Source organism: Plectropomus leopardus, chromosome 11 (genome assembly GCF_008729295.1).
Source record: "Plectropomus leopardus isolate mb chromosome 11, YSFRI_Pleo_2.0, whole genome shotgun sequence".
Taxonomy (NCBI): domain Eukaryota; kingdom Metazoa; phylum Chordata; class Actinopteri; order Perciformes; family Serranidae; genus Plectropomus; species Plectropomus leopardus.
The window spans coordinates 11,899,656-11,926,311 of record NC_056473.1 but is presented as its reverse complement, the minus strand read 5'-3'; the positions used below and the strand labels follow the sequence as shown (position 1 = coordinate 11,926,311).

The window sequence follows — 26,656 nt, the reverse complement described above, 5'->3', positions numbered from 1 at the left end:
ACATGTTTTTTACGGCAGCCATTTAAACAGTAATTTTAAAGAACAAATTACTGAATGCTATATTTAAGAGCCAGAATTGAAAATAAAATTATTTTTCCTAAAGCATCTATTTAACAAAGTGTTAATACTGATTAGAGAGTGGCATTGTCTCCATTTTAGCATCGATTCACTGATGAATTCCAGGTAATGGACACAGTGGATGTAGTCTTTGAATGCCCCTGAGGGCCTGCTGTTGGGACCCACTGTCCCCTCATCCCGTCCCATCAGCAGTTTATTGGGGCGTACAGCACAGCGCCCTTGACACACCAAAGCCACGGCCTTCAGCAGCTCTCGACAGCCACTAACAGGAGCAGGCAAATGCGAGTAGATTTGCTCCCAGAAACTCATGAATTGGCTTTAAAGTTAGTCATGCATCCTTCTGCTGTTACTGACAATGTTGGCTCTGTCTCTTTTTGCTGCTAAGCTGAAAAAAAATATAAAACCACTAAACACTGATCTCTTTTGTTTCACTTTGTCTTTCTGATTTAACATGCACTCTGTGATTTCTGTATTTCCTCACTGTTCATGCATCTCTGTTTATATAAAGCAATTTGTCATTTCATTCCCAAAGGCAGTCTATATAAAGTAATACTGCTGCTAAAATTTACCCACAGCCCACCAGTACTTTACTCAGGCCCACCCAGAGCCTCCAGCAAACTCATGCAAGTACCTCATGACTCACTACTGCAGTGATAATAGAACCAATAAGAGTACTGGTGTAGAGCCTTTCTTGTGCTGTTTGCTTGCTTCATAGGCTCATGTTGTAGAATCTGCCTGCACTATATTTAGAAAATCAGAGCTTTGGTTTGTGTGCAGAAATACATGCTAGCAATGACCTACACTCAGTGACCAGAAAAACGCAGCATAAATCCTGCCTCTGCAGAGGAAGTCAGCCCTGTCTGGGTCACAGCATGATGAGATGTGAGCCATAGCAACTCCACGTCCACACTTTCAATAAAAGTTATTTAATGACGTAAGATGGAGGTAAACAGCATGGTCATTTTCCTCCAGAAGGGCGGAGGATCATAGAGTTGCTGCACTTTTTGAAGACGGCAAATTCAAAAGGTGCGCAATGAGTGAATGGGATCACAAGACGCTTTGTCGAAGCATTACATGGGAGGTGGTACTTTGTAGATGACACGTAGGACGATATCAGCTTTAGAACATACAGCGCATCGTGGTGGATCTATTAAAGCCTGCATATTGAGGCATTGATCTTAGGCGTACATTTACATCATAGCAGACCAGATATGGCTCCCCCAAGATGAAGGCTGCTTTTAGATCAGAAGACATCAGTGAATAAAAGCCTGAAAGTGTTCCCACTGAACACCTACAGGATAAATTTAAACACAGTGTCAACAACTTTGAGCAATGTGTGAAGCACTGATGTTTTGATGAGTCCATGACACCTGGACCGTTTGAGTCTCTGTGGCAGCTCAGGGCAAAAGTGGATCCAACATGGTATTGAACAAAGGTCACTGGTCACTGAGATAGTTTATATCAGTAGTTTCATACCTTTTTGGCCTCTGACTCTTGACACAACATCTCCTCCTGACCCGGCCACAGGTCGCATGCTATATGTCTGTTGCAAGCAGTTCCACCTGTGTTGTTCCCCTCCCTTTAGATGCCTACATAATTAAACCTATTCAATATTTAAATAATAAATCAAAGATAAGAGAATAGCAAAGAAAAAATGTTTTTCCTTATTTACTTTTTCTTTATTTTCCTCCTGAAATTTACAGTATCTTGGGATGGGTGAGTCCCTCCAGGTAAGAAACCACAGCAATATGACTAGAAGGAGAAAGGAACATTGGAATTACATTCACAAATTACATTTTATGCATTTTGGTAAATAAGATATATTGTGTCTTGTAACTGAAATTAGTTATAAAAAAACAAATCTCTTGTCAGAAACTGTAATATTGTATTCAGCTCTCCATGCATCCATTTAGAGTTGCACATTAAACCTTGATTTAATTGGCTGTTTTCCACTTCTGCTGGGTTGTTTAAGACACAGTTTATACTTTGTATATTGTATATTAATGAAGAACCATGTAAACACTAAAGATGAACAATATGAGAAAAATCTCCATGATTTCGCTGCGTTTTTGGGGCAATTGTTGGGGCCTAAGATGCCTGATTTCATTGAAGCCTTTTTTTTTTTTTTTTTTTTTTAAATGTGATATGTGTTGCAACATATTTTATGAGCTTTTGCAATGAAAATGCAGGAGCAAGTGAAAATGGCAAAATTAGTTGTGTTTTTTTATACTCCACTAATGTTACTACTAACCATTAATATTGAATCTAACTTACTAACAGGTTTTCTGGCATTATGTGGGGGAATGCTGTAGATGTTGAAACTCATGGTAATCTGTGATGATAAGATGATGATTGGTCAAATTTGCAGGAAATGTTGCAGTTACTGGACAAAACTGCAAAGTTGTGCAAAATGTAAAAATATGCCATGATGTTGTTAAATGTTGTTATAACAAATATTACTTGTAATAAATAAACACATAGTAGAGTGTGCTCAGGTCTCGGCTTAGACTTGCACAGTACCTGTGCCGTGTCGTCTCTCCTGTGTCTGAAATATTGCCAGACAGCTGAGGTACCAGCTCCTCTATGGAAGTCGCACTGCATTCATGCACTCATCTTGTCATACTTTCGTCCTTCAACCATGCATGGCGATATGTTTATTGCACATGTTGACATCGTGATGACAATATAAAAACAATACAATATGCAGACTACAGAAGTTAAGCAATGGCTACTTCTCTCTGCTGACAAACTTATTGATCATTCTCACCCTGGATAAATTCCATAGAAAATGCTTAATTGATTACAAAACTCCTCTGCTTACAATGCCCCACAGAAACACTGATTATTTATCAGAGTCTGCTTTGACTTTTTCTCAGGAAAGCTCTGAAGACCTAACCCTCCATTACTGGGCGTTGTTCGATGGACATGCCGGCTCTGGGGCAGCTGTCGTGGCCTCCCGCCTGCTACATCACCACATTGCACTGCACCTTCAGGAGGTGACAGAGATCATCTGCACTCCAAACCTGCTGCCACCTACATGCCTCGGGGAGGAGCCCATCAATCACCACCTCACCCCGACATCCCAACGCGCCCTCACCAGGGCTGCCTCACTCCGCGGTGCTGCAGGGGCTCCGGGCTCGCCCAGCACCCCACCCACACGCTTCTTTACGGAGAAGAAAATTTCACATGAGAGCCTCGTGGTCGGAGCCATCGAGAACGCTTTCAAAGACATGGTAAGAGGCACACACCTGGTATGAAGTGGAAATCTGAAAGTTTTTTTAAAAATGTGCTGACCTTTTTGTTCCTAATAAGATCTTAGACTAACTCTCCAGTGTTCAATGAAAATACCAAACACACAAATACCAGATCACTGAAAACACACATTCTGGGGCTTCTAATCCTCTTCTTGCACAAAGACGATTTCACCCAAAGATAATCTTAATGATATTCCACTAAATTTGTTTTTGTACTCACTTGTGCCTCCATATCTGGGACTGTCTTCTTCATAGTTCACAGCAGCTTTTCTGTCTCCAAGAAGATTTCAATGACCTGGAGAAATGGAAGAAAATCTGGTCAAATATTATCTATATCTAAAAAATGACATCATCAAGGCATGTAGTTTTATTAGTATTATTATTATAATTTTTATCATAAATTGTGTTCCAAATAAAATAAGGTCCATCAATAGACTTTCTTTCATAATGACACTATTTTAGAAATAAATAGATAGCACCGCCTCTCTCCTCCCTGCTTTTGTCACTACCAATAAAGCAGAAATGCAGACATGCCAGAAAAATATAAAATAAAATCTAAATTTAAAAAAAAGAGATAAATATTACAGATTTTCAGGTAATAAATAATTTAAATAATAAATAATAATAAAATAAATAGATATGTAAATAATAAAATATATTTGCCAACAAAGAAAAATAATGTACAGTATGTAGATCTATCTGGCCTGTTAACATTTTAATTACAGCTTGCTGCTGCCAACTTGAAATCAGATAATTTCCATTTGCTGTAGGCTTTTTTCAGATAGAATAAAATAGAATAAAAAGTAATTAAAAGCAAAAGAAAAAATATCCATGGCCTATTACTGGCTCATATCTATTTACTTATGCTTTTTCGCAGCAGTGAAGGGAATTATCTTCCCTGGACAGTATGACCGAAGAGATTTAAATATTTCGGACTTCAATAGATTTTCCCTGTAAAAAAAAATGGTTGTAACTGGATAATGAAAACCGTGGTTCACACTGTTGGCTTTCATCAAAACTGAGTTGGGAGAAAATTTATATTTATATTTTAGTGACAGGTTTTGGCTCTGTATCAAAATTTCAGGTGTTAATCTAAGTTTTTTTTATTGCATGCATTCACCATTTACTTTTTAACATTCACATTAAAGAACTTGGTAGAAGCTGTATAATGACATGAATGATAGAGTATCACAAAAAACTGTCGGCAGAATTTCCAAACTACTGTTCAATTATACCGCATTTATTTGTATCTGTGTATACATGGAGGAATCGGTATGATTACGTATCATCCATTAGACTGCTTAATTGCTTACTTAGTAATTGCTTACTAATTCAGTAGATATTGATTCACTGTAATTAGGCAGTCAAGTGAAAGGCACACAGGCCTCACTGTTTCCTGTTGTTGGTGTACAAAGATAAGCATGAGTATGATGTGTATAATATACACACAAACATGTTTGTTTGATTACATATCTCAACCCCTAAACCCTGTAAAATGACACTAAAAACAAAATATGTATATGCGTACTATTACGCAGTGTTCTTTTCCAAATTCAGATTGTGTGACCGCTCCTCTCAAACACAGCATGGTGCCAGTCAGCCAGTAAAGAGCCTCAGAGCCAAGAGAACTGATGTACTTTTCCCTTCTAGCTGCTGCAGGTCACACACACAGGCCATCTGGCTGTGCTGTAAGTGGATGCTGGAGACTTAATTCATGCTGAGGCCAAGAGATCGAGACCAGAGCCAATCAAAACAGTGCGGGCCTGCCTGACAGGCTTTAAGGGGGAAGAGGTCAAAGGTCACTGACCTCAGTTTCAACATCAGGATTTTAATCAAATCCTCTCTGTTATGTTTGTCCTCTGCTGGGTTGTGAAAGAGTAACGGTCTTTCGTTTGGTTACACTGAGAGATTAAAAGTCACTCTTCTTCTGAAACAGAGCTGTTAAAATTGTAGTAATTCATAATATGCCATGACAATTTAATGTCTGTCAGCAAAGTTAAAAAGATATACAACCATAATTCAGTACAGTACATAAGAGAAGGAAATCACAAGCTTCTAAATTACAGCAGAATAGTTTGTTATGTGCAAAATTAAAAGGTTTTATTGACATGATTAGCTCATTACAAAACAAGTCCGCAGTAAAACGACACAAACCAGTGGATCCTATAGACATAGGCTTCTATAAAACGTGTTTGCACCTAAACATATGGCTTCACCCATATTGCACCTACAACTGCAACTAACAATAATTGTCATTATCAAGTAATCTACCAATTATTTTGTTGGCAATTACCAAAAATGCCTATCACAAGTTTACAGAGGTCACAGTAATGTGGTGTCTTGTTTTTTCTGACCAACAATTCAGAACCAACATACGGTATAGTCAGCTTACCTTAATGGAAGACTAAGATTACAAAAAATATTCACAAACCTGGGAACATGTTATTTATTTATGTACTTATTTTTGCCATCTTTGCTTAAAAAAAGAATACTTAAAATGATAAACCAAATATGAAAATAGCTTATTTATATTCTGTCAATTGATGCATAGTGTATTCTTCAATAGAAAGTAAAAAAAGCAATATGGCAAATAAAATAAGTATTTTGGATAAAAGGAAAAAAGAGAAAAAAATGAAAAAAATATTATTTAAAAATATTTAAAATATTTTATCTAAAATAATGAATAACATCTTTTTACTTTACTTCTTTTTGTGATTGTCATCTGCTTTGCTTATGTAAACATGGGCAGATTATGAGACAATAGGCCCCTGGTCACAGATAGACAAAAGGCCCATCACCTCTCATAGCAAGGCACACAGACTTTGTGGTGGCTTTTAGGGCTGCCGCTATTGAGTATTCTGGTGAGTAACTGTATAAGAAATATGCACACTCAGCTAATTTTTAAATACATTACTTTTGCATTATGTGAGGGTCTCAAGGTCTCAAATAATTGGTTTCCTTTTTTGAAAAATCAACATTTTTATTGGTTAAATTGCAATAATATGTCTGCAGTGTGCATGTGTTAAAGAATCAAAGAAGAAAGAAAAAAACAGTCTGATGTACATTAACTTACTACGTTGAAAGGGTCCTTACACCAGCTGTTTCTACTCACTGCAAACACATTAAAATACATATACCTGCTGTATTGAACTTAATTACATTTTAGGACCGAATATGATATGTCAGACAACCTGAGAATGAGACTCAAAATTCAGCTTTCAGAACCCCTTTGTTAGTGTGCCAACATTAATCTTACATAGTGTAACATCCCTCAGTGAGCAGGTGAAGGGATGATAGTCACTTTTCTTGTTGCCTTTTTATTTCACCCTGAACACAGGTTACTGTAGGCTGTTACCAATACCTGAACGAAACAGTAGCCTTTAGTACCTACACTCTGCACTCGCTCAGCCCCCAACATCCAAAACTATCTGACCCATCTTCCTCCCAAGGACAACTAACACAACAAGCACTTCCCTCCCAGAGAGTTCCTTTGCATCTCTTTGTGATATTTTTGTGTCTCTTTGTGGTCATGTTGAGTCTCTTCCTGATTGGGTACATGTTCATTTGAGTGACATTTTGCAGATGAAGGCTGTGGGGGCCTCCGCAAACACTTTGGGAAGGCCTGGAAGGCCCATTCTGTTATCCATCCATGTAAACCCCAGCCACCTGGTGTTAGAAACAGGTTTTAACAGACACTCTGAACAGCCTCAAAGTGATGCTTGAGCCAGGTGTGCACTGCTCAGATTCTTTTGAACGTTTGAGATCACTCAGGGAGGTTAAATTAATTCTTGATGGAGGGCAGCACAGCTCAGTCTAATTAAAAAATACAGTCACTAAGGGGAACCATGGTGTTTCCACATCTGTACCACTAGATGGTAGTGTGCAATTACTTATTCTTACCAATCTACATTGCCATAATAAGGGAAATGTACTGGGGCACTAATGGCTTATGCAGGTGTAATTAATGATTGTATAAGGATTAATTAATGCAGTGGTTCCCAACTGGTGGGTCGCAGGTAGATTCTGGATGGACCAAAGGTGATTTGCGTACATCTCAAGTTTGTAAAAAAACAGACTTTATTTTGAAGTACAGTGAATTTCCGATACAGGGGTTTTATTTTGAAGTGCCTTTTTCTTTTTCCTTTTTTTGGGGGGGTGTGTGTGTGTGTGTGTGTGTGTGTGTGTGTGTGTGTGTGTGTGTGTGTGTGTGTGTGTGTTGTTCACATTTTGTGAAATAAAATTGAAAATATGGTAATTTATCGAATGTGGACCTTGAATTAACGTATAAACCTTGAATTAACGTATACAGAGGAGTTTGGGCCCTGTGGCTGGAGCAGTTAGGAACCAATGAGTTAATAAATGAAAAGGTCCATTGTGAATGTATAGTTCACGATAAAGGTTTTGTTCTGTGAGCTGCAGTTGCACATTGTTGTTATGTCACAGTCTTTTTTGTTGTTGCAGAAATCTCATTGTTTTTAAGGAGAATACAGGATATAGATTTGTAGGATAGGATATTGATTATGATCCATTTTTACTATAAAGTCAGTACGTATTGCGACTCCACAATGCAATAGTTCTTTTTTGCTGACCCTGTTCTTCTGTCTCTTCCTTGTCAGAAACCTATCTGCCCACGGCTCCTAGCAGCAAACATCTATGTCTCACTCTGGTCCCTGTCTCTCCTCTCACATGCCTCTCTGGCTCTTTATCCTGCTCTGAATCTGCACTCTGTGTCCTCTCTCTTTCTTAAAGGGGAATTGCTCTGAAATCCACCATGTCAAATGTGGCTATAAATGTCACAGTGTTCCTCAGTCCTTGCAGCTACAAAACTTTCTAATGGCAGAATTAAAGTTGTTCTTTGTAGAGCTATATACAATATATTTCTAGTTCATTCCTCAGTGTTTTGCTAATTGTTTTTCCAGGTGGTTGCAGCATTTTTTTCTCACCTATGGGCTTTAATTACAGTGCCTGCTTACCTCCAAAGCTGCCATTTATTTTAATTTCAGTTATCATTCATGTAAAATTGGATGCAACCTGGTTCATGTGGTACACATTTCCGCTCAGAACAAAAAAACTGTCACTTCTGCTTTTGCTGAGTAACTACCCAAAAGTCAATTTTGGCAGAATCTCACCTCTAAAGGCCCCTCCGTCTTTTTTTTTTTTTTTTAATGAAGCTCATTCGTTAAGAAAATGGGAAGTGTCAGAGTATCTTGGTAAGGTTTGGTATCACTCTAAATCTTTGTCTTGGAGTTCACAGAGTCTCTGTATCTTATCAGCAGGATCCGCCTTTAATTCTCCTCTGACACGACTCACTGCATTCCTGTGGAAGCGGCTGGCGTGTGTGGAGAGGCTGCCAAAGCCTGATAAACACTCAGGGATGTGTAAACATAAAAAATAATGTGTAGCTCAGAGACAAAGGCTTATAAGCCAAATTGTTGGTGGGCCTGTAGCAGAAAGAGAGGAGATGAGATCACCAGACTCATATGATCCTCTTTTTTTATAAAATATTTATTTTTAGGCTCTCTACTTGGTACTGCGTGTGTGTGTGTGTCAGGTTGAGCTATACTTGCGCAGACTGTCACTAGACATCTTACCACCGTGTGAGTATTTTAGGGCTTGGGTTATGATTTGGATTATCAGCAATAGTTAAACACTTGCTTTGGGAAATTAGCTGATTGCCTTTTTTTTAATTTAGCAGCCAGTTAACTTATCTTAGCACAAAGACTCAAAACAGGGGAAACAGCCTGGCCTATAAATGTTAGCATTTACCACAACATTGCATAATCCGTACAAAACTAAAGTGTAAAAACGATTCTCTTATAAACTGATATCTGCATGTTTTCAGAATCGGTAGGCAGCAAACAATATTTTGGTATTATAAGCATTCAGGTTTGCGTTAGTAGTTCAAGTAGTATTGATCAAACCATTTGTATGGCAGGTAAGCAGTCCGTGTGGAGAGGCTGAACACCTTGGTTTTAACTGCAGTCTTGAAATCCACTATCTTACGTCCAATAACGAGTAAGATTTATATTAGCTTTTGAAAAAATGTATCTGCATTCATATGCAGGAATCTATTTATAGAAATTAGCCGAAAATCACCAGAAGTAGTCCTGGCGCTGAATCTGCTGGCTACACCAGATCTCGGGAAATATTGGCTGCTTCCCCCAGAGGCTTACTGTCATCGATAGCTGGTGGGTTTCAAGTTTGTGTTAAAACAGAATCGTTACTCTAAGGTTGACAGGTAAATAGTGGAGACTTCGGAAAGTCACCCCTCCTGGCCAAGATATAGTGTAGCACAAACCCCCCTGTAAAACCTAATTTTGCTGTACCACGTGTTGTTGAGTTTGAGTGAGCTTTACAGGAGCTGTTGGGCAGATTTCGTAATCTTTGGAGAGCCAGGCTAAGATCAGCTAACTGGTGGCTTGAAGATACTTCATATTTAGCATACAGCATGAAAGTGCTGTTTACCTTCCCACCTAATTCTTTGCAAGGAAATAAATAAAAAAATATACCAAAATATCAAACTATTCCCTTATTAGTGAACTTCAGAAGTGTTATGGGCATATTTTCGATCACTGGAAAGTCCAGATGTAATAATACCAAAAACTCATGGTACGATAATTCCATTATAAAAAGTCTATGACACAATATTTATCACAAAATGTTATGAAAAATTGATGATGAGTACTTAATAAAAAGATACATTTGGATGCCAATGTGTGAGCTAACCTCCATTTTTTGTAAATCTTTGGCATTGTATTGATAGATTCATTTTGTTATTTCTTCAGCTTTTTGTCAGAGGGAAGTTGGGCTGAAAATGATTTTTTCAGAGTCCTTTGGCCCAGCTGCAGCTTCATCCTCACAGCAGGTTGTTATTGTAGTAGTGATGATGATGATACATCACATGACTTCTCATGTCTGATGTATCTCATGTATTGTATCTGATCCTTTTCCAGCAGTATTTCATATTGTTTTGCATTTGTCAGTCTCCTTTTCACCATTGTCTTTTCTTGAAAAGGGAAAACTGAAATACTGCCACACAGCAGCTCTTACAGTTGATGGACTAACCACCATCTCAAGCTGAAATTCTTCATTTCATCATTTGTTGCTGCGCTCATCTACTTCATACGCCATTTTCTTGTTGGGTCTGAGCCTGCCTCTGTGAAGATGCCAGTTATCAGTGCTTGGCTTGCATGCAAAGGATGCCAGGAAGTATGACTGCATTCTCTGCTGTTAAAACAAAAACATTACAATTTTTGACGAGAGATAATAGAACACAGCTTGAAAACAACCTTGAAATATCACAGTAGATTTCGATCACGGTCCTGCGACGGTGTTGAGGCTTTTTTTTTCTATCGTGCTATCGCAAAATTCCATATATTGTTACTTCCAAAATGTTTTAAGTATTCCTTTAAGTTAATGTCATTGTTTGTATGAGGTATATTATTAAGCATTAGCCTCCAGGAAATTGAGGTCAATCAATATTATGTTTTAACAATTTTATACTAAATTTAAATTTAAAAAAAAAACAAAACATTTTCTATGTTTATCAATATTTCCACTCCAGCTCTTATTCAGTGAGAAGCAGGTTAAAACCCAGGACAGGGTGCCAGTCTATTTCAGGGTGCTAGTTAATAGTTAATACCATCAATACATTCATATCAAGGTGTGTGATTGTGTGTGATAGCAGCAGGTTATTGATGCTCTGTATTAAAGGAACATTAGCCAGAGAATTTGCTCAAAGGTCCCTTCTTATCCTCAAAATCAGCTGATAATGTGACTGCTAATCAGTTAAAATGATTCATTCAGTTAATTAATGATCTCAGAGTTTCCCTTTTTTTTTTGTTCGACTTCTCTTTGTGCCATCTCTGTTGTCTGTGTTTTGTTTTCCTGTTTTTCTGGCTCTCATTGATTCTGTAAACGCATAAACAGAGAACAGCGTGGAGAAGGGAGCGTCTGACCTGACCTGTAGATCATAGATAGTACGGTGACTCAACATTTGCCAATGCAGTCAAACTTTCTCCTTTTCTTTGGCGAGTACGCTGGTTTGAACACTGTTGTGAAGCTGATGGCCTTCATAACCTATAATGTGTTCAATAGCTCATTCTCAACTTTTATGAAATATCTACTCAATCCTGCTGAGCCTGACTTATTGTGGCCATTTTGTGGAATTATCTGTTAATTAATAGGTCAAACACATGGCTTAGTGGTCTTAAATGAAGTATCTATATGTTTAAAACAACTATATTACGATGTTTGAACGAGAGGTGCTAAGAGATGCATCAGTGTTTTATTGTTTGAGATTCTCTCACTGCATTAATATGACAGTTAATCTGGTTTTATGTGTGAGCTGTGTGGATCTGTTCTGCAAAATGCTTTTTGTGTATGTCTTTGGCGTGTCCCTGACATTTTTGTGATATTCCATTGGATTTTGGTACAATGGCATTAATTCTGCTTCTGCGGTCAAAGCACTTGTCACTGGAATGGCAGCGTAGATTTTTCTTTTTGCTTGCTGGGCGAATACTTCGTTTACAGAATATTACTTCTCTTATAATGGCTGATGTGGTCATATGACGTGATGTGGGACTGATGTGAAAACTTGTAATGCCTGATTTTGTCAGTCCTACTTTGTGCCATTTTTTCCTTCTTTCATGGAAACAAAAAAGAGATTTTATTTGAGGAAGTGAAAAAAAAAAAACGTTTTCTCTCTTTCTGCTTGCTGGTTATTTAGCTCAGTTGTTCGATTCTTACTGGCGGAAATAGAGAGGAGAAAGGTATAGATGTTTATGCAGACATTTTCATTATTAAAGACTTTGCCTGCAGCAAGAGGTATTGGATACAGTGAGGATAAATATGTATGGCTTGCTATGGATTCATAATTCACTGAGGGTGAAGGACACATTTGTTCACCCTCCTCAACACACACAAACACACACATATCCATCTTCTGTATTTCTTCATGCTCTTTCACTCTTGAGAAATGTGTACAGCAGCAACAGTGGTGTGTGTGTTTTTGTACTAGCAAAATAGAGGATCAAAATGTTTTTAACCACAAAGTGAGGACCTTTTTTGGAATTGAGGATATTACTATTATACTGTCTCCATCCTCCAGTTTCTCCCTCAGGTCCCCCTGGTGAGTAAGCGGCCTCATTTTGACTACAAAACCCCTTTAGCATTGGTAACTGTTCGCACCAGTACCTGTTCAAACAGAGCTAACAATAGTTAACATTTGGGTTTTACAGCTCAAGTTAAGCCGCTTACTTACCGGGCGCAGTGTTGTAGTCAAAACCATACTAACCGGGACTATATATAGACTATATATTTATATATTTATTTATAAACAGTTTTCCTCTTATTAGCCATTATTATTATTGACAAAAAAAGCAAACTACAAATGACTTACAAGATTAGCTGGAAGATGGAGGTTTTACATCCAATCACAATAATTATGTCAACAAATAAATCTGTTGTGGTCTCAACCGTTCTCAATAAAAATATGTCAGAGACCAGTAAATTCCGAGTCAAAATGTGGTCGATTCTGAGATGAGACCAAGACCCTCTAAAAATGGTCTCATGACCAAGAAGCGAGTACTACAACACTACCGGGGTGAGCCGCTGGGGAGATGGAAGGGTTGGCACAACACTTCCGCAGCAACGCTGTTGGGTCGGGATGGTGTTATCAGTGCTAATACTTGCAGAATGAGTCGTGCCACTAGCCAGTAAGATCATCCAGAGCCAGGTGGGGCACAGTGCAGTAAACTGAAGAGAAGCAAAATTGACATAGGGACCGACGTGTAAACAGTCCAAAATATACTCTGCAGTAAACTGCTAATAATTAACCATTTACATCCACAGTTCAGGTTAAATCTAGCTTCAGGTTAGGGTAAGGCGTTTCGTTGTGATGGTTAAGGATACAGTAAGTGACTAGGGAATGCATCAAGTCAATGAGTCGTCACAAAGATAGAAGTACAAGAATGTGTTTCTTCTGAAAAATGAAAAGAAAGATGGAGTGCAGGCATTCGGAAACACACTTTTGTCTCATACAAAAGTCTGCACAAAAATGCCTACAAACACACATACTTGTGAATTTGTACACACACATCCAGTCGCACAAATTATTGAATTTCATGCACACACGTAGAACCATGAACACGCATTTGCACTCTGATTACACACACATTCGTCTTTTCTGCCAGTCACAAACACACACATTTATACACACAATGCACGCATACGCTACGATTCACTTCTGCCAGAGAAACACCAATGCTGTAGAGAAACGCGCACACTGACAGAGCTGTAATCAGATGGAGGTCGTCGGCAGTGGAGCAGAAGGCGATATGCTTTAGTTGGGGGTAACATCCCTCATGGGGAAACTTGTTAGGGATGGCCTTGCTGCAAATGTGTTCGCCAACATTTTTCATCCCACTCAATCTGTTGATAGTAACTGAGGGATGCGAAGGAGGCGCCAGAGGGGTCATCCATTTTCCCGACACAACTTCCTGCTTCTGTTTTGCCATTAAAGGCCCCGCAGGAGCTGTTAGCAGTGCACTAACAACAGCCGCGGAGAACATAAAGGGGTTAAACCAAGTGTGAGCAGCTTGGTTCAAATTTATGTTAGCGTTTTGATTAATTCGCTGACAGGTTAATTATTCATCTAATTAATGAACTGATATCATGGATTTTTTCACATCATTTTTTAGGTTTAATTAGCAACAAATTAATCTGGGCTAATTAACGGGTGTAATAACCAGCGGCCGCTCGCAACTTTCTCTCCCATCCTTTTTGGTTTCCATTCCATTTTATTGCTTCTTGACTTATTGATAAATGAATTAATTATGGTGCTATAATTAATAATAGTATCATGGTACCAATATTTAACTCAGTATCAGATCCTTGCTTAAATGCTTTGTAGTGCTGCGTGATAGGGAAAAAGTTTTTTATGATTAGAATACTGATAATGTGCAGAGGATGGCTTTAGGATTATATGCTCCCCTAATTAATCTGTATGTGTATGTGTGTGTGTTTGTATTTAGGATGTGCAGATAGAGAAGGAGAAGGCAGTCTACAACATCTCAGGTGGCTGCACTGCTCTGGTGGTTGTCTATTTGCTTGGGAAGCTCTACGTCGGGAACGCCGGTGACAGCAGGTTAGATACGTATATTCATATACCTTTGCAGTGACGCACAGGTATTGGCGCCACTTTCTCATGCACGGCAGCCAACAGGAGCATCGGTGTCCTAAATAAAAGTGAGTTTTGTTTTGTCTGCTCCTCTCCCTCAGAGCTATCATTATCCGGGCCGGGGAAGTCATCCCCATGTCAGCTGAGTTCACGCCGGAGTCAGAGAGACAGCGCCTGCAGTTCCTGGTAAGAAAGATCCTTTCTCAGCTCCTTTCTAGCGAGCACAGCTGTCAGACATTAGCAGAGCTGACCTCCCCTCCCGTGGAGACAGGGGCTATGCTTAGCTCTGTCTCTCTTACACTGCCTGCTCTCTTTGCCAGCTTAATAGACTGGACTGGAATTGTTTTTCCTATCCCCTGGGTATGTCATTCTTCTTCTCTCTCTGTTTTTTTCTTCTTTTCATATCAAAGGCCTACATGCAGCCCCACTTATTAGGGAACGAATTTACACATCTGGAATTCCCGAGGAGAGTCCAGAGGAAGGAGGTGGGGAAGAGGATGCTGTACCGTGACTTCACCATGTCAGGATGGTGGGTTGACTGATTCTTTGATTTTTGGGCTTATTTACTTTTTGGAATTCAAGAGATACTTTAGATTTTTTGAAGTGGGGTTGTATGAGGTGCTTATCTATACTCAGTGTATTACCTTGACGTCGGTTGGAACGCCCCAGTTAACAGCCAGACGGCCCTTTCCAATGGGGAACTGAAGCCATCATTTGTGTTCACTTCAAACCCACCAAACTCAAAAAACAAAAAGAAATTTTACCTCACACAAACCACCCTAACGCTGCCTCAATCTGTTACTTTGTGTTATTGTATGATTTTGGTGTTTCAAAAGGTTAGTTTGGATTCATCAAAGTCACACAGTAACCCACAGCAGTACATTGCTTAGTTATTGTGCCTGTCTCTTCAAACATGAAGTGTGCTGACCGCCATCTACTGTTAGCAATACACTATGTTTAAGTACCTCAAAAAATCCGAACTATCCCTTTAAGTGTCAAAAACCGCAAACTGTGAGGATACAACTATTTTTTTTTCACATTTTGCTCCTTCAGTGTGTATGTCAGTAAGGTTTTCCTCTGCCTCCTTGCTAGATGATTTTACAGTAGACACATTTGTTGAAACTACTATTCAATTTTTTTTTAATACTTGCACGTCCTGTAACTGTTCAGAGTGCTCACATGATTCTGCCTTGCTGAAACATTACATTCTGATATCATCTGTGATTTCGTATAATGCACCCCTTGTGAAAATAGCCAATACTTGCAATCTCTTTCCAACTGAGTGTGCAGCAGTGTAAAGCCATTCAAAGCTTTACTGTCAGAAGGAGGCCAGGAAGTGGCCTTGACATTTCTGTTTCTGTGTGTGAGAGGAAGGTGAGAAGGAACCTGTGGGCGCAGCAAAGACAGCTCTTTATCTTACTGTGGAGAGAGAGGTAAAAAAAAAAAGGGTCAAAGAGATTGAGGAAGATGGTGTGAGAAGGTAGAAAAGTGAGACTACATAAGAGCTTAGATACAGATGGAAAAAGAAAAGGAGGTGACCAGGGAATTGAAGAGACAGAAAATAAGGGAGAGTAAGATAACTCGTGCAACTCCAAGTATACACGAGTCCAAGGACTTTAACCCTAAAGCAACACAATCTTATGCTGCATTGCTCGGCTGTACTCAGCTCAGTTTTGTTACCAAGTCCGTTTCTCTGTTTCGTTTTCTACTGCCAAAAGTAGCCCTTAGTGAAGGATTTGGAACTGATTGCCATGGCGAAGCTGCTTGAAACTGCTGTGGGATCACTCAACGAATCCTCAACCAAACAGAGAGGTGTCTGTTGTCTGCTGACACATTGTCAAGTGTACAATGTAGTGTACGGTGTAGCTTTTTGGCCTGCAATTTTTTAAATAAAATCTGGGTCAAGTAAGTAAAAAAGTTGCAGTTATTGAAAGTAGCTTAGATATTTATATAGCAGGTTTTTTGCAGCACAAGCGACAATTCTCTTTGACCAATCAGAGCTTTGCAGTCTTTTGACTCTATCTCATAAAGCCTTACTTTGCTTGAAACCTTGACTAAGGTGGTAGCTACCACCTTAGTCAAGGTGCGGACAATCCATGACTTTTGCTAAGTTTAAATCAAAACAGAGTGAGTCGAGTTGAGCAGAGCTGTGACGTATCATGCAGTGGAAATATGGCAGTGTTTACAAACACTGCTACTGCAGGTCCCATCTGGCTAAATGCAAATTTACAGTATTTTCAGATATCGAGTAGTAGTCGGCACTTTTATGAGTTTTAACCCAAATTCTACTCGAACTGTGGAAAAATGCAAACTTTATTTACATGTCAAAGTTTTTTTAAAATCAGTACACATACAGTAGGCCAAACGCACCTAAATCACCTGTGTAGCCACTTTTGCCAGTAAGTAAAAGTACTGTATAACTTACAGTATTTCAAGATCCTGTAATTTCAAAAATGAAGTTCTTTATCCTTGAAATGTTTTAATTATGGCTACCCCTTGTACAACATGCTATACATACAGCATGTATGCACTCATGGATATACTGTAGGTATATGAGTGGTAGGTGCAGGTGAGTGACGAAAACATTTTTCTGGCACTACCCCTGCACAGTTGTGTTTTGCGGCGCCGCTCGGTTTAGCAGATGTAGGTCAGTCAGCCGCTGTGTTCCTTTCTGGGCCCAGAACTCCCAGCCTGTCGTCTGCCTGCTTACTGTCTCAGCAGTGCAGACGGCCTGTGATGTATTTTTAATCAGGTTCTACCCATAAACCAGTTCTGCTCGCTTCACCCGGACAAAGTCTGGGTCTTAAATTAGTACCCTGTCAGCCGCCGTGGCTGATTGCTCTGATGTGCGTGGGCATGACATAACTGTGTCATCTTGTATAGGTGCAGCTCAGACGCTCTATAGGTATAGAGGATCGTTTTTTATGTCTCTGCAGCTCTCCGTCTATACATGTACACTCTCCTGTCAGTATGTGCAGCCAGTGTGCCCACATGCTGCGTGTGTGTGGGTGTGCACTGGCATCCGATTCCCTCAAAGGCATCCATGATCAAGGCCATGTTCTAATGAAGGCATACAGGCCTGCAGCCCACCTCTCTCTCTGTCTTCCTCCCTCGCTTTCATTACCTCCCCCTCCCTCAGCCAGTTGGATGCTTTGGTGTTGCAAGCTATAATGGTTGCCGTCGTCCAGAATGGCGCATGGTTTTGTTTGCGAGATGTCGCGGCGTGATGGATGCTGAGTGGTCGGCCGTATTCGAGGTGATCCAAACACAACAGCAGCAAAGACAGCCAGGCGGAGGGAAGGTGGGAAAGAGGGTGGGTGGATGAAGAGGACAGAGTGAGGGGAAAATAGAACAAATGGGAAGGGAGAGAAATATAACCTGCAAAGATTGTAGAAATAAAGGAGGAGAGGAAAAAGAAAAAAAGGTTGGTAAGATGTAAAGATGCTGTCACATAGGAGGGCAATGATAAATGACAATGAACGATGCTCAAGCTGTCTTTCTTTAGAGCCTACGCCCACGAGGGTGTCTGTTCTCCCCCTGATCTTACAGACAATGAGTGTGAGAGGAGGGGGGACTAACACACACCTTCATCACTGTCACACGTATCTCTCCCTCTCCTACTCCTCCTTCTCTCCTTCCCTTCTTTTTCCATTATGCCTTTGTAGCAACATGACTGATGCCTATGGCTCATATTTGGAAAGTCGTCGGGTCAATGCCATTAACTCTGGCTTAGCTTTGCTCCTGAGCGCACCACTCAATCTATGAAAAGCCCATCAAGGTTTGCCAAAAAGTTTATTCAGAGCCGACTGTCAATTACGCCAATTTGTCTAACTCATCCGGTGCTGACACACCGAGACTCGCCACAATGTCACCTCGAAGTCTGTCGATGACTGTGTGAAGAGATGTATATAAAAGTGTACGACCGAGATCAGGATGCTGAGCACACACTGTTAATGTTTCCCTGTCGTGCCTTTTTGCATCGAGCGGAGATGACATCACTTCTCTCCTCTCTGGCCCGTCCCTCATCACCTGCAGAGAGGATGATTCAACCCCCCCCCCCCCCCCCGCATCCTTCTTTTCCTCTCCCTTCCCCCAATCTCAGTCGGTCACACTCTGCGACGCATCAGCCGACCGAACAGCCCTTGAATGTGAAAGCGCTCAGTGTTGTGGTCAAACAGTACGGCCCTTGAGCAACTCGCCGATTTTGGACACTGTGTCCCAGAGCGGGAAGCAGGTATCATAACAGGATTAATGTGTATCTCTCGCTCTCTGTCACACACTCGTTATCTCAGCTCTGACAGGATGGATTTGCTGTAAACACAAGTCTCAAGAGGGAGACTGTCCCTGACAGCAGGCTCTGGGGATTTCATTCAAGACATCTTTGAAATACTAACATTAAGAGTGTGTCTCTGTGTAGTAGTATTTTTTAAGAGACTAACACTTCTTGAAGGTGACACAAATGAAAGAAGTTTGGAGTGATATGGCAGGAAAAATGGTGTTTCCCTTTTTTTTTTAAATAGAGAACGTGAGGCCTGCCCGGGTTTAATTAGCGCCTCTTTTAATGCTCAGTTGACATCATCAAACTGCTGTTTTAGAGCTTTTTCCACACCATGAATATTGCAAACATTAGCGAGTAAAGTCTTCCACGGGCTGTTATTTTGCGCCACAGCTCGTCGCTCTAAAGAGTCTCAGGCTGCAAACTGTATTTCTGTGTTTGTGGGCTGCATTTCGCTGTGATAGTCCTCGCTCTGCACACTGTTAAAAAAGTGCTGAGTGCAGCAGTATAGCGCTCGCCTAAGGTGGAAACATATGGTCTCTCTGAGTGGAACCAGCAGTAATGTAAAAACCATCCTGGTCCCTGCTAATCTGCTTCACAGCAGCTGAAATACATGGGATAAGGTGTGTGGGGCAGGCCTGGGTCAAATTAGATTTGCAAATTACACTTCAGGTTTGTTTTAAGCAGGTTTTCACACTAGATAACTGTTGTTTTCTGTACTTTTTTCACATAACTACCCAGTCTAAAGGCTAAATAAAGACTAACGTGTATTTCTAAATGTTATGTGTTCCAGGTTAGGATGCCAGATTTTTCTATTTGCAGCACCTGGTGTGAGTTGTGAATGGAAAACTTTCTCCTGGTAGCTCTTCTGGCTCAAATTTGTAATGTTTCTGGTACTGTACAGTGACACAGTTACTCCTCTGGGCTAAAACTGAATACTAGCTATGAGCAAGAGTGCAGGGGTTTCTTCGCTGCTACAATGCAGAAGTGAAAATTGTATCTTAGGACCTTGCATTAATACATACAGTATGATTTTTTTCCATGTATTGCAGCTCTGTCTGGTCCCGCTATAAAGACAGTAAATTATTCATTAGTTGGGGAAGTTTAAACACTGCACTGCTCAGCAGGGGGAATGTAAACGTGGATACTCTTGCATCATCTCAGCTGCTTTACATTTAGACATTCAGGTACATACATGCAAACACAACTGCAGCAGACAGTCACAGGAAACCAACAGCACACCAAGAGTGTCTCGTGCATGCATAGACGTCTCTCTCTATGTCGCTAGGGAGACTTTTATGAGATTAGTTAGAAAGAAAAAAAGGAGAGAAATATGCTAAGGCACTATGTCGCTCTCTGTGATGTCTGGGTGGATTTTTTTTCTCCTCACCGTCTCTCTTTTCCCTCCTAGCATGCTCTTTGTCTGTGCCAGTCAGCTCAGCAGCACTGCCCGCGGGGGGGCGTGGGGGCGATGTATCTCCAGGGCACGTGTGAACTGCCTGCCATAAACCAAAAACCCATTAAAGTGTCCTCTCTCCTCTGTGCAGGGCATATAAAACCATTGAAGACGATGACCTAAAGTTTCCCCTGATCTACGGCGAAGGGAAGAAGGTAAGAAGTGCTTGCCAGTCGCTTGCTGACAGAGTTACTCCCACGGCCTTGTGCGCCTCGCCTGTAATCAAAGCTCGCCAGGGCACCATTAGTCAGCCCCCTCTTACTCCCCTCTGTCACTGTGTGGAGGAGCGAGCCAGTGGAAGTCATTCCTGGCCTCTTTTTCCACAACGATTCACATCCTGCACCAACCTATGGCAAAGAAAATCTCTGCTCTAATGGACCTAGTGACTGTGTGTTCCTCAGCGGGTAAAACGAAACCCAGCCAGGGGTCAAAGGTGGGCTAATCCGTTACATATCTGAAAGAAAAATGCAAAGCATCCAAATGGTGACGTATGTTAATTGGAGTATAACGTCGCAAAAACACTGACTTGCGTGGGAATCTTTTCACTATTTTGACACGTAACACAAAAGAAAAGGTCAAGAGCTCAGCACACTGTTGATGACATTTCCGTTCCTTCAGTGATGCTTTACATGTGCTGGTGTGCAGCATCTTGTCCTCGTTGCATTGAAAAGGTCAGGGAGGAAACATGATAGATCTGAGTGTGTTTCACTGTGGTCTTCTACAGGTTTCTATTTAATACAGACAGACAGTAGATTTATGTTTGACTGATGACTGGGGCAGATGTCACCCCACAGAGCTTGCTGCCTGCAACCACACTCGGGTTTACCCCTGCACAGTTGGCCATGCCCACGTCGCGTCCTCTCCCTTTGAAGTGAGGCGCGGAGATGGATGGCTAGATAGAGTGAGGGGGCTTTGTGCGAGGGAGAGGAACGCCAGAGCACTTCAAAGCCCCGCGCGCAGCCTGCTGGGCCCCAACGCTCAACAATTAATCCCAGGATGTTTCCCCTTCGCCGCCGGAGGACCTTTGCCGCCACTTTGAAACACTCTCCCCTTCTCTCCACCTCTCTGTTTCCTTCTCTCTGAGCTGCATACTGATGGTGGCCCATTCCTACCTGGCCTGACTCGCCCCCGTGCTCCTCTCCCCAGCCTTATGTGCCACACCATCTCATGAGCTGTACAATAGATTCAATTAGCCCAGTTCCCCAGTTCTGTGCCAGCAGCCATTTTTAGAGGCGGTGGTGGCGATCTGTGCAGACAGTTGAAATTAAAAGCAGTTTCGCACAGCTTACAAATGAGTTTGATGGTGTCTAGGGCCCTGGGGGAATGATTGTTAGGCTCTCTCAAAACTGGAAGATGCTTATGATGAGCTTGTGTTTATTTGCTTCAATGCTGCTCATTCATGCAGATTAAGATTCCCAGTGGGAGTAGCCTGTATCCGTCAGTGAAATGTCACCAGGGATGTGTCATGCAGGTTATTCTTTACAATTATCAGGGATGAATACAATAGACTTGAAGGGGGTTCACTGAACTTAGAGTATATATAGTATTTTAATGAACTAAGTCTCAACTTCATCCTAGGAGGAGTGGAGATGCTCTTGATCAAAATATCTTGCTTCACAGTTACACATATATTGATGCCTGATTGAAACACTAACAGCTCATTAGAGCAGTTTGGGGCCAAATGATGTGCTCAGGAACATCTGCACAGCTGTCAAAGTGTTACTCCACTGCTTGTAGTGTTTACACAGTCATGACATTTTCAGAAAAGTTATAAAATTAGATTGACAAAATGTTTAGGAAATGTTCTGAATATACATTGAGTACATTACATGCACAAGATATTACATTTTTGCCGTTATTCCGAAAAATGCAATAATGCTACTAAGCTGTTTACATGGCTAATGAAAACTAATATTCCACTAACATTCCTGTTTATATGCAGCTGTCAATACTCCATCAACATGCCCTAAAGTGTCGTTTATAACTACAAAATGTATATAAAAAGTGAAACAGCTTGCGGCGGATGTGTTGGAGTGTGCAAATCTTTCATTTCTTCAGCAACCGTCTTGAAAAGGTCGGTGCTGCGATATTTGCACATACCCAAAAACCTGTTGATGTCCAAGTCTTTTATGATATTTTAAAGCAGCTGTGTTTCTCTTTCCACCAAGAGTGTGGCCTTTACTTTCAGACGCGCATGTTTACATGGCTTGCAAGGCACATGTCTTAATTGGGAAAATGCTAAATTTGATAATAGGCCTACTTCAGAATAACCAAACAGATTATGCTGTTTACATTACCTTAATCGTAATCAAAACACTGTCATATTCGGAATACATGTGCATGTAAACATAGCCAGTGTTTCGACTATAGTGTCAAATATGTTCATGATATAGCTAAAAACATGTCTAACATTACACAAAATACTTTCCTTGTATTACTAATTAAAAATCTAATGCAGAACTCTTGATGTTTTGGTGCTGAGTGGTATAGCGGTCACATTTTGTTGTGGGGAAACTAAGTGTGCATACTTTTCCACATTTGGAATTGCACCCTACTTCAAATTGCTTGATGTCACAGAAGCATCCAGGCAGGCTATTTTAAAGGGTTTTGGTGAAATATTTAAAAAAAAAAACAAAAAAAAAAAAAACTCAAAAATGTGTGGGAACCCTGTACTTTTCACACCCTACTCGACATATCAGACATATTTCCACAACACTGCTGCTCTAGACTGAACATACAATTCTGGTTTATTAAAACTTGAGTCTTACTTTTGTTATGTTGGCCATCATTCCTTGTGTAATTGTAACCTTGCACTCACAAAGTAAATTGCTTCGATGTGAGCGACTGTGGCTCAGGAGGTAGAGCAGGTCATCCGCCAATTGGGAAGATTGGCGATCCAATCCCTGCTTCTTTCAATATGCATGTCAAAGTATCCTGGGCAAGATGCTGAACCCCAAATTGCTCCTAATGTGACTGGTTAACTAAATATCGAACCTTTTATGGTAGCTTTGGCCAGTGTATGCTTTGAGTGGTTTGAAGACTAGAAAGGTGCTATACAAATGCAAGTCCATTTACCATGTGACATCACTAAAACGAAGTCAGTTAGGGCAAGAAGCAAGCTTTCAGATGAAAAAAGAAGTTCTGAACAAATCCCCAGGAAACCAAACTTATTTAGAAAGAAAATGAAGGTGAGCAGTAACATTATGACCCAAACCAGACCACTTCCACTTCAGTTTACAGTACTTGACCTGAGCAGATTATTTAAACTGCACTCATAAAATGGTTTATATAATAAATTGGTGAAAACTGTTGTCTCACAGCTCATGTTTCTTGCCCTGTCTGAATATATTTGAGTGATGAGGTCATGCCCCCACATCTCAGAAAATTACTTTGGCAAATTTGATGTTATCTTGACTGATAGAAATTATGGTTGAAATAAGACCAGAGTTCCAATGAATTCAAAATATCCCTTAAAAGTTGCTCGTTGCTTTGTTTGACTCAAAAAGAGTTTGCACTTTATGTTACTCTGATTTTTTGCAGGCTCGTGTGCTGGCGACCATCGGGGTCACCAGAGGTCTCGGGGACCACAATCTCAAAGTGCACGACTCTAACATCTACATTAAGCCCTTCCTGTCCTGCTGCCCAGAGGTAGGCTCCATTTTGAATGTTGCCTTTCATCATGTCCTTCTTTACAGTGTGTACAGACAGATTGGAATAACTCATTCAAATGATCCCATATACATAACTAAGAGTGTTCTCACTGTCCTCCCTCTGCTGAAATTTGAGCTTTTTTATGTTGCCACACCAGACGCCTCAGCTCGCCATGAATTATACATAACCTGTATGATACTAGTTGCTCCATTAGTAAGTTTACAAACATGATATTGTATTGATCATGCTGTCACACCGCTTATTACTAATGCATTTGAATTGGATTTAGCACTGTGGTAGGCTACTTGTGAAATTGCCAGAACTGGTTCAGCCAGTTTGCATAAATCAAACCAGTTTAAGCTCATACAGTGGATCGTACCTGCAAAACTGGAAATTGACCCAACTCTAAGAGCCTATTTAAAAATCTATAGTGCATGGTCTAAAGTGCATAGCACAAAGTAGGGCGCAAAGCAGTTGTATTTAGTCTATAGTAGTATAGTATATATATTACAAGTATTTCTGCTAGCAAACCTACTCAGCTGTTGAAAATACACAACATCATCAAAACTGAATATTGACAATGTGATTGACATCATCAGTAGCAGTGTGCTAACACTGCAGATGAACCTTTTTTTAATTTTTAATTTTACCTCATTACCTCGGCCTCTTCATGGAACGAGAGCACAGAGGTAACGATGTAAAATGCCTTTGGCCATTAACAGTCCACACTGTGAACTATGTGGTCAACGTGCACATTAACATTCCCCACCAGCCGTCGCTCTGAAATGACTCCTTTCCTTCCTGGTGTCGACTGCACATGATTGCAGTAGTCACGAAGCCTGTGAATTCTCTTGATCTTTAATTCATTGCCCTTTGAGTTCAGTCATAGTTCAGCCTCCTTTTTGATGTTGTAGTTTTGTTGGGGGTTTTTTGTGGGGGTTTTACCAGATGCATGTAGTCACTATTGTTTCAGATTGAGTGTAAACACATTACTATTATTATATATAAGACATGTCAAACCTGAGCATTAGAAGTCTTGCTGGATGTTAAATGCAGAAAAAACTGACTTTAAGTCATCAGATCATCCTAAGATGAAATATGTGCATTGGGTCAAAGCTCATCACTCCTCTCCCAAACATAATTTTTTTCTTTGAAATCTCTGTTTTGAAGTTGATTCTAGGAACTGCCTCAGTCCTCTGCAGTAAGTCTGTGTGTCTGCTGTGAATAGGTAACTCTTCCACAGTAGCCAAGGAATTACTTAAAGCAGTCGAACTAAGGCGGTGTTTTTCTCCCCAAGGCCACTAGGTATTATTTTTTTCTTGTCAATTCAACATATGCTTTTGCTCAGGCATAGTAATTTGAGAGACTGTGCCACACAAGAGTTGCCACAGTAACACATCTCTTTTGTTAAAGAGACCTTTGAAATATTGCAGCCATCAATAACTTCCAGTGAAAAAAGGAAAGAGAGGGATGTGTCAAACAATGCCTATCTTTTAGGTATCTGAATTTTCTGAGGAGCTCACTTTAATTAAAAAAAAAAAGATATGTAAAAGGTTCAGTGGTACATGTCCTTCTAAAACAGCTTCTTCTACTAAACAAATAAACTGTAATAAAGCACAGTGACAGTGAGGCCTGTAGATTTTTAGTACAGGAACACCGAAAGATATTCCCTTGGATTTTTAGCCTGGCTAGCAGCATGACTCTGGGGTAATGTTGGTCTGTCCACTACTTTGGTCTGGATTAAAATATCTCAACAACTGTCTGAGCATTCAGATTCCACAGATGATGAATAGCAATGCTGTTTTGGGTTTTTTCAGAATTAGAATCTATGTGTGGTGGTAGATGGGGGGTGTCAGTAAAAAATCTTGTTTTTATTACCTGGTGTGTGTACCTTTTTTTTTAATTATTGTGTGTCACTTCTCTTAATTCAGTCATTTTTGCAGGTTCATGAATGCAATGCAGGCAGAGCTTCTCATGGGTTCTTTTTTCCCTTCAACATCTGTTAAAGTCACGGGGTGAATAAATGATCAGTCAATCCGTTCAGAGCTGATCAGATCGGTGGAGGAGCAGCTGCTGCAGAAGCAAACTTTTAGATCCAGCACAATTAACGATTAAGTTTAACAGCAGCTGGCAGGGTCAGGGTCAGCAGGGTCATTCTGCTGCTCCGTCTGTTGCCTAAGTCCATTCTGCGCTCCGAGAGTGTAATGAAATCCGTAATGGAATGGTACACTCCAATATTTTTCCTAATGAATAGTTAAGCTCCAAAATTCTAAAGTCAGTATGTGATTGCAGATGTTTTAATGGTGGCGGGCTGCCACAAATAGATAAATGTATGGGAAACTCTCAAAACTCAAAATTTCGAACTGCCCAAAACTTTGGATTGTAACCGATTTCATGCTCACCTGACATTCCCATCATCCTCATCAGCTGGTCTTTAGCACTAATAAGCATGTTGCCATGCCATTAAACTAACGCTACACTCTGAATCATGCTCTTTTTAATTTCAGGACTTACTGCAGCTGCCCATTCAAAGTATATGCTGTTGCATGAAGTATGCATACTGTTGAGACCTAATAGTTGGTCATAACATTGCACCTTAAACTTTGACCTTCTCTCTCATTTCTGTTGCAATCTACTTGACCTCATGCAACATTAAGGTATCAATTACATACACAAAAAATATGTAGTACTTACACTTGAATGCTCAGTCATCCGTTATTGCAGTTTCTGTCAGCTGTCAACAAGCTGTCATCTGTCTCTGT

General features: G+C 40.4%; 1 protein-coding gene and 1 long non-coding RNA gene across 2 annotated transcripts in view; one reads left to right on the top strand and one right to left on the bottom strand.

Moving 5' to 3' along the window:
- Positions 1-26,656, top strand: part of ppm1h (protein phosphatase, Mg2+/Mn2+ dependent, 1H) — a 46,087-nt gene that overhangs the window by 11,822 nt on the left and 7,609 nt on the right. The window contains exons 3-8 of the mRNA XM_042496503.1: positions 2,955-3,311; positions 14,366-14,478; positions 14,613-14,697; positions 14,922-15,040; positions 20,335-20,398; positions 23,784-23,891. Of these exons, the coding sequence (XP_042352437.1) occupies positions 2,955-3,311; positions 14,366-14,478; positions 14,613-14,697; positions 14,922-15,040; positions 20,335-20,398; positions 23,784-23,891 (846 nt within the window). The remainder of the gene's footprint in view (positions 1-2,954; positions 3,312-14,365; positions 14,479-14,612; positions 14,698-14,921; positions 15,041-20,334; positions 20,399-23,783; positions 23,892-26,656) is intronic.
- LOC121950486 lies at positions 1,764-26,656 on the bottom strand. The gene is made up of 3 exons (XR_006106325.1): positions 26,589-26,656; positions 3,553-3,627; positions 1,764-1,830 (listed from the first exon to the last, which is right to left on the bottom strand). It is a non-coding gene; the product is annotated as an uncharacterized LOC121950486 (long non-coding RNA).